We start from the raw sequence: 9,335 nt of genomic DNA on the forward strand, positions 1-9,335 counted from the left end.
TTGCCAAATATTTATCTATTTTAAGATTTTAGGACCACTTTGAGGGCTTTAAACTTCTCCATCAATATAAAAGCTTTTTAACTATGAATCTCATAATCTCTCCGGAAAGAGCCCGCAGGTTCAAAAAGAGTACAATGAAATAATCAATGGTTATTGAATCTAAACGACTTGGGATCCCGCAGTTAATTGGCATATTTAAGAAAATTACGACAAGAGACATGATTAAAAAAATCTAATATTATAAAAAAATATTAAATTAGAATTATCTTAGAAAGAAAAGTATTACATTAAAATTAAATATTCTCTTTCTTAATGATAAGATTTTAGCAACAAAATAAACATATTTAAAAATATATGCAAGTGTTGTAAAGTGAGGTACCATGCTCAATTCCAATTAATTTATAAATAAATACTACAAAAAAAACAAACAAAAAAATATTTTCTTAAATGCATTTTATAGAAGGGATACTATCGGAATTTCGCTACTGTAAACCCAACCCACGGGAAAACCCTAGTTTATAAATTCATATAAGACGTTCCAATTTCCGCTATCTGCCTCAATAACTCTCTGGTGAAACCCTAATTCGAGCACTCATTCCTCTCCCCTCTACATCAAGTAAGCTATCGATTTCCTCACAACAATCTTCACTTTCAGATTTGTGCCATCGATCTGTGTTTCTAACCATTGAATTTTTTGTTTGTTTGATTCAGAAATGAAGGTTATCGCTGCTTACCTGTTGGCCGTATTGGGAGGCAACGCATCCCCTTCAGCCGCTGATATCAAGAAGATTCTCGGATCAGGTAAAAAATCCCATTTTCACTTTTACATTACCGAAATCTGTAATCTTGCGTTTTCGTTATGTGTTTTTTTCTCTGTTTTCTGGGATCAATGGTTTGTATCATTAGGATTTAAGTAGATCTAAGAATTGGTTGGGGTACAAAATTTGATTTATTTTGTTTGGGATTTGTTAATTGATGATCAGATTAATTTGTATACTTCAATGGATATATTGGTTTGAGTTGGATACTTGTACTTCTATATAGTTTTGAAATATTTTCTGTAAAATTTTCATTTTTCTAGTTGAATTAAGTTTTGCTGTGTTTGCGGTCAATTAATCTAGTTTGGTTTTGTCTGCTAGGTTTGTATATTGAGTTTAACTATTCTAATTATTTACAGTGAATTTGAGTTATTTGTTCTTTGAGTTATTTGTTCTTCATGACGAAGAAAGTGAACAATTAGATTTGGGTATACACAAATTGTTTTTTGTTTTAATTTTGGGTTTATGTTTGTAGTTGGAGTTGAGGCTGAGGACTCAAACATTGAGTTGCTCCTAACTGAAGTCAAGGGCAAAGATTTTGCCGAGCTTATTGCCAGTGGAAGGGAAAAGTTGGCTTCAGTTCCCTCTGGTGGTGGTGCTGTTGCTCTTTCTGCTGCATCTGGAGGAGGTGCTGCAGCTGCCGCTCCTGCTGCTGAAGCTAAGGAGGAGAAGAAGGTTGAAGAGAAGGAAGAATCTGATGATGTAAGTTTTGCGATTACAGTACTACTGTTGATTGTTACTTGTTAAAATAATGATTATGCTAATGTTTGTGTGTTATCATTTTGTTTGTGCAGGACATGGGATTCAGCTTATTTGACTAAGCGGGTTGCTTGTTAGACATTTGTGGTTCTAGCTATAGTTTTAGTTTACTCACAAGATTTTGCTATTTTATTTCAATTGAGACAATGTAATGACATCGAATTTAGGTGTTTTGAATCTGTGTTACCTTTTTTGGGTTCTTTTATTTATATGAATGAGTACAAGACTAAAATGAATTTCCCCTCCTTTCACTGCCATTGGTTAATTCATGAATCTACTAATGATTTAGTACAACAGATTGAATGAATTAGCATGTCAGACACAGCTTTCTTAGTTTGCATTGTAGCCAAATTGATTTGCATTGACTGTTGTAGGAGATACTGAGGCATTTTTTTCGTTTTATATTTTTTTTCTGTTTACTGTACTTCAATATGCATAAGTATACTGTTGATTGCTCTACCTTTCTCTCTGATTCTTTCCATCATTGTTCCTACTAGTTGCCTAGTTTGGTTATTATAATCAGTGATTAGTAATATGGGTATTCTGAACGAATGAAATTATCATGACTAGATAATGCAGCTAGAAAAGAAAAGCAGCATTTGCTAGAAAAATTCCTTTATTGCTAATTTTTAAGTATATTCTTCATAGGATTAACATGCAAATCATTTTCATAAGAGAGTTTAATTGCTCTTTTTTATGTATGTGTTATGAGAATTAGTTTCACCTTATTTTTCAACCATCTTGGAAATGAAGCACAAATTAATAACCAACTCAAATGTTCCATGCATAACTTTTTCCCTATGTTTGGCTTTGCGTTTTGAGCAGCCGGAAATGATTATTAATTTTGGGTCACATTTTTATTTGTTTTAAGAGTTGCCTGAGGTTTGTTTGTAGATACTAAACTATTGTATGGTACACATTTATAAACAACAGGTATATGGTGTCTTTGAGCTTACGACAAGTCAAACAATGTTTTTATCTTAGAAAGATTATGCTTTTGGTTTTATAAATGAATTGTCATAAATTCATAAGATGTCATCAACCGGCTGATAGAAGTATGTTTGATGACCGGAGAGAAAATTTGAGTCTTGAATTCCCCTGACTTTTTTTGATGCGGTTGGTTTTCCTTGAACATTCACTTACAACTAGTAATCATTTTATCTTTAGAAAGTTGAACAAGCTTTTGTTTATTATTTTTTTCTATCTAATGTCTTCATTTCTTCTACCATTGCACCCATTTACTTATCTTTCTCCGAAGTAAATATAACCTTTTGAAAGGATGAGGGGTCTTCAAAACTAGTATGTGCATAGACTTTCAAGTTTTATTACTCATATCTTTCTGGTGGCTTGGTTGAATGGTGCTTTTTAACATACAAAATTATAATCTTAAACTCCACTTAAAACTTTAGGTATGTGGTTAGTATTAGAGTCTAGTTTCTCTTGTGGTTAGGCAATATTACTGGTGGCAGATTAACATTCATCTGAATCACCTATTTGTTGGACATTTATCCCTCATATGCTAACACGAATATAACAACTCACTACTTATAAAAAACAATATCCCTATTGAAAACCATCTTTTTTAATCAGATCCTATAACTTGAACCCCTCACACCTTTTGTGTATCCGACATAGACACACTACTTCAACTTTGGAACAAGTTTGGGTCGATCTTCACTAGATATATGCACATAAGACACCTAAAAATCCTTAAATTGTTAATACCTCCTTTGCAACATTTCCATCCAATGAAATTCGAGGTGACCTGTGGATAAAATAGCATGCCATGTAAATTGTCTCTGTCCAAAAAAATTTGATAATCCAACATTTAACAATATAAATTTTACCCTTTCAATTAGAGGTATTCCTTCTCTCTAACGCACCATTTTGTTTTGGTGTCTTACGAACTGAGAAATGTCTTTGAATACATATTTCTTCACATAAACTCTTGAAATCCAAACCAATGTACTTTGTCCAGTCATATGGCCACAAATATTTGATTTTGCACATGTTTGATTCTCCACCTCTGCCTATAATAACTTGAGTTTGGTAAATACTTCAAATTTAAACTTCAAGAAAAACACACAAACCTTGTGAGAAAAATCATCTGTGAAAATCACAAAATACTTGAAACCACCCATGAAAACTTCTTTAGTAGGCCTCTACACATCTACATGCACATAGTCTTAAATTCTTTATGTTTTGTGCTTTCCGATCTTGAACTTAACATGACACATTTTTCCAAGTACATAATACTTTCACAATTTCATATTGCAACTATGAACACCCTTCAATAGATTTTTCTTTTGAAGTTTCATCATCCCTCGCTCATAGAAATGACCTATAAACATATACCAAGATTTGGTTGTATCATTATCAGACTTAACTAATGCAACATCCCCACCAACAATGTTCCTTAATAGTTTTTAAATGTTACTTGCAAACCTCCATGCTTTCATCACAGTCGCGGCACCCTAGCTAACCTTCATAATATCTTTATCTCCATCAGACCCGTAAGAGAAACTATTTTGTTGTAGAGTACCTAGGGAAATCAAATTCTTCCTCAGATCTAGAGTATATTTAACATCGTTCTATGTTTGCACGTCATTATCGTCCATAGAAATTTTAATTTGTCCAATTCTATTGATAATTATCCCCCAAATTTCTTTCTTTTAAAAAATTTGTTGTTATCTATGATTTACTTTACCTTGCCTGTCTCTACACTTTTGTAGCCCACTGCCGCCGGTCTTTGTATTTCTTCGTTTCTTTTTTAATTTAATTTTTGTTTGCTTAAAAAACATAATTGGAAAAACTATGAAACATTTCTGATAATATAATAATAAGATTATAAAAACAATTATATAAATATAAGAAAATAGAATGTAAGTAACGAATATTTTTACTAATTTGAATAAAATGTTGTTAAATCAATCTATGTTTTTTTAATTAAAAAAAACTATAATCATATCATACTACATAATTAAAAAAGAAACTCAAGATCTCCTTATACTTTTCTATCTCTTTATAAATTATAGTACTAATTAATGTTGCATGTCCTCAAAAAAAAATTTTCCCAAGAATTATGTAATAACTTTTTTTTTTTTGGAAAAACAGTTACAAAATAAAATATACAGTTGAAGAATATTTTCAACCAAAAGAAATAAATAAAACTATTGTTTAAAAATAAATTTGATAATATAGTAAAAAAAGTTGATGTTCAGGAAAATTGCGTGAGATTAGCTCCCGTCTCCGTAGTATTCATCCTGATATTATGATTTACATTGAAACTCGAGTTAAAGAGAATAAAGCCAAGCATATTAGAGAGAAAATTAATCTTCATGATAGGTATATTGATAATTACTATAAGCATGCCAATGGGAGATTGTGGATTTCTTGGAATGCTGCAAAGAATGATATTCAGATTATTAATAGCACTGATCAAGCTATCCATTGTAAGGTCTATGATAATCAAGGTGTCTTCATTTACCATCTAACTGCTGTGTATGCTCATAATCTGCTGACACAAAGGAAGATTTTATGGAAAACTATTGAGAAGATTTATCCTACCATCCAGGGACCTTGGTGCATTCTAGGTGACTTCAACAATGTTATGAATGCTCATGATAGGATGAGAGGAAGACTGGTTAGTGAGGCTGAGTATAAAGATCTCCATGAGATGATGTTACATACTGGCCTAAGTTAGGTGAGTAGTAGTGGTGACCACTTCACTTGGAGTAATAAACATGCCACAGGGACTATCTATTCTAGAATAGATAGAATGCTTGGCAATACTGATTGGTTTCAGAGTAATTGTGAAAATCCTTGAAGTGTTTACCTCCTAATGTTTCAGATCATGCCCTGTTAAGTTTTGAGGTGAACAGGAAAAAGGCAGGTCAAAGCGAGAAGATTCAATTTTTACAATTGTATAACTGAGTTAACTGGCTTTAAAGATGTTGTTTAGCATAGTTGGAATGAGCCAATTTCTGGTAATGCCATGTTCATCCTTTGGAACAAGCTGCAAAGATTGAAGCATGTCCTGACTCAGTTTAGTAAAAGTGTGTCCAATGTGAGCTCTCAGCTGGGGGAAGCTAGATCAGACCTAGAAAAAGCCCAATCAGATCTCAGTCAGCACATAATGGATGCTGTTTGTATTACTAAAGTCAAAGAGCTCACAGATAAAGTTATCCATCTGAATACTCTTGAGGACAGTATGTTGAAGCAAAGATCCAAGATTGACTGGATGACCAAAGGTGACTGCAACTCTGCCTATTATTATGCAACCATTAAATCTAAGAATCAACAAAGAAGTATGGATGTATTGCATAAGGCTGATGGGACTGTTCTTACAGAGCAAAGTGATATCCATAATGAAGTCATAAGCTTCTATAGAGGTCTTATGGGCAGTAAAGCCAAGAACTTGAAGAATGTAGATATTGAAGCCCTCAGGAAAGGTAAACAAATTAATATGCATCAGAGTGATCAGCTTGTGGCCCAAGTGACTGTCAAAGAGATTGAGGAAGCCATGCAGGGAATTGGTGACCTAAAGGCTCCAGAAATTGATGGCTATGGGGCTAAATTCTACAAGGATTGCTGGCATATTATCAAAGGAGATGTCATTAAGGCTGTTCAGGTTTTCTTTCTAAAAGGTAAACTGTTTAGAGCCTTTAATATCACAATTGTTACTCTGCTTCCTAAACATGCTAGAGCCATTACTATAAGAGATTTCAGACCTATAGCAGGGCGCACTACCTTCTACAAGATAATCTCCAAGATCTTGACCAATAGATTGGGTAAGGTGCTAAAAGATATCATTCACAATAGCCAAGCATCTTTTGTTCTAGGCCAACAGATCCATCATCACATTCTTCTTGCCACTGAGCTTATGAAAGGTTATGGAAGGAAAAATGGACCCCCAAAGTGTATGATGCAACTTGATCTTCAGAAGGCATATGATATGGTTGACTGGAACTCTCTTGAGTGCATTCTTCATGAAATAGGTATGCCTAAGAAATTCATTGAGTGGATTATGCTTGGAACATCTACTGTAACTTACAGATTTAATGTTAATGGAGACTATACTGAGATCTTGGAAGCTAAGAGAGGACTGAGGCAAGGGGATCCTATCTCCCCCTTGCTTTTTGTCATCATTATGGAATACTTGCACATAGTTATGGTGAAGATGACATCTACTTCTGAATTCAATTTCCACAGTAAATGTGCTAAGCTTGGGATCACTCATCTTTCTTTTGCTGATGATGTCTTATTGTTCAGTAGAGGGGATGCTAAATCAGTGAAGATTATGATGAAAGCATTTCACTACTTCTCAGATTCCACTGGCCTTAGTGTAAATCCCCAGAAATGTAAAGTTTTTTGCAGTGGTATGGAGGAAGAGATCATCAACAATATCCAGGAGATCACTGATTTTGGGAGAGGTACCCTTCCTGTTAGGTACCTAGGGGTTCCTTTAGCTAGTAAGAGGCTGAATATAATTCATTATCTTCATTTGATAGAGAGAATCCTCAGCAGAATTAGGCACTGGTCATCCAAATTACTCAGCATAGCAGGAAGAATCCTTTTGGTTAAGAGCATTTTCTTGGCTATCACACAATATTGGATGATGTGTTTTCCAATTCCCAAAACTGTTATCCATAAAATTGAATCTATTTGTAGAGCTTTTGTGTGGACAGGTACTGAAAAGAGGAAGAAGAGTCCCATTGCTTGGAATCGTGTCTGCAGTCCTATCAAGCAAGGTGGTATGAATCTTATCAACATGGAGAAATGGAACCAAGTTGCAATGTTGAGATGCTTATGGAATCTAAGCATGAAGATGGATAGTTTATGGGTGAAATGGGTGCACGCGTATTATGTAAAAAACGAAACTGTCTGGACTACTAAAGTGCCTACCACTACTTCTTGGATCCTAAAGGAAATCATGGCAAGAAGGGAGGATATCAATGAACACCTGCAAATCTGGAACGATATGCAATGCAGAGGGAAGTTTACTATGAAGAAGCTATATGATCATTTGTTAAAGGATGAGATTATTGTGAATTGGAGTCACATTATTCAGCATAATGCTGCTCGACCTAGGGCTGTCGTGTGTCTCTGGCTAGTGTGCCATAATAGGCTGGCTACTAAGGTTAGACTGAAAAGACTTGGGCTTCTGCAGGAGGATTGCTGCAGTCTGTGTAAGGAGCATATGGAGGACATCAACCACCTGCTAATTAACTGCAGAGTCACAAAACACATATGGAAGGAAGTTCTAACTTGGCTTGAGGTGAATCACCAACCAGCTCAGTGGCAAGAGGAGCTGAATTGGATTGTTCAACATACCAAAGGTAAAGGATTCTGTTCAAGTATTCTGAAAATCGCTATTGCTGAAACCGTGTATGGCATATGGATGTATCGTAACGAGAGAATCTTTGGCACAAATACGAATGAAGATACAAGTAAAGTTGTTCACAATATTATAGATACCATAGTGTATAGAGGTTGGCTTAAAGTCAAGTATAGAAGGAAAATAGCTTTGCTTATGATGTAATTTGTCTTTGTCTTGTTGGTACTTTGATAGATTTGTATATAGCTCTTTGAAATAATATATATTCTTTTATTTAAAAAAAAAAAAAAAGAGTTGATGTTGTATAATATAGACCACCTTACATTTTTCACATTAATTAAGAAATGAAAAATCCCGATTCTTATATATAAAAATAGGATTTTTTTTAATGTTTAATTTTTTTTTTGGACTGAACTAGTAAATACGATTTAAAAGAGATACAATTTTTGTAAGAGATAAATATAAAAAAAAAAAATTGTGTATTAAATTTATTAAAAATTTTCAATTAATAAATTTATTGTTTTTTAATACAATTTTTTTATTTATAGATTTATTAACATATATCTCAATCTCAAGAGTACAAGTTAACATTATTCTTAAAATAATATTAGTGATAATAGTTTATAACTTAGGTTTATTTTTGGATAAGCCTATTACTTAAAGATTGATAAATTAAGATGTAAATGTACGAAGAATCTAGATTGCAAGGGATAAATATGTGAGAAGATTAGTTATGAATAAATTCTTTTATCAGTGCGAAAAAAGAAAATCATTAAAGAAAGTAAAACAATAACAAACTTCAAATTATATCAAATTGATGTTTGAATAAAAGAAAACAACCATCCTATATTTTTGTGAACAAATTGAAAAACCAAATCCTAATTATTTTGGAAGATCTCTGCGTCATAATTATCTATAATTTTCAACTAAGGGTCTGTTTGGTAAAAATAGCGGTTGACTGATAAGCTAGCTAATAGCTTATAGCTTATGACTGATGGCTGATGACTAATGACTTATAGCTTATAGCGGATGGTTGAGACTGATAGCTTATAAGCTCATTGAAGTGTTTGGTAAAATTAGCGGTTCAATTAACTTATAAATGTAAAATGACATAAAAGATATTTAATATATAATTATTTTATTTTAAATTAAAATAAATTATAAGGGTTAAAAATGGATTTTAATTGAAATAATAAGGATAAAAAAGGAAGAAAAAGTAATAAGCTATAAGACATAAGCTAAAACGCTGTTTGAAATAGCGTCTGGAAAATAAGCTATAAGCTCGTAATGAAAAGACCGTTACCAAACGGGTCTAAATTATCATATGAGCTTATAAGACATAAGACATAAGCTATAAGCTCGAAAACATGTCTTACCAAACAGAGCCCAAATCAATTTTTTTAAAATATGACTAAATCATA

At 33.0% G+C, this 9,335-nt stretch overlaps 1 protein-coding gene across 1 annotated transcript; it reads left to right on the top strand.

Annotated features, from left to right (window-relative positions):
* Positions 1–466: 466 nt before the first annotated feature.
* On the top strand, positions 467–1,828 carry LOC131647917 (large ribosomal subunit protein P2y). Its single transcript, XM_058917733.1, has 4 exons — positions 467–616; positions 712–801; positions 1,294–1,520; positions 1,613–1,828. Exons 2-4 carry the CDS (start codon positions 714–716, stop codon positions 1,637–1,639), a joined length of 342 nt encoding a protein of 113 aa, XP_058773716.1. The 5' UTR covers positions 467–616; positions 712–713; the 3' UTR covers positions 1,640–1,828.
* The last annotated feature ends 7,507 nt before the right edge of the window (positions 1,829–9,335 follow it).

The sequence above is a fragment of the Vicia villosa genome, linkage group LG2 (assembly GCF_029867415.1).
Source record: "Vicia villosa cultivar HV-30 ecotype Madison, WI linkage group LG2, Vvil1.0, whole genome shotgun sequence".
Classification (NCBI taxonomy): Eukaryota; Viridiplantae; Streptophyta; class Magnoliopsida; order Fabales; family Fabaceae; genus Vicia; species Vicia villosa.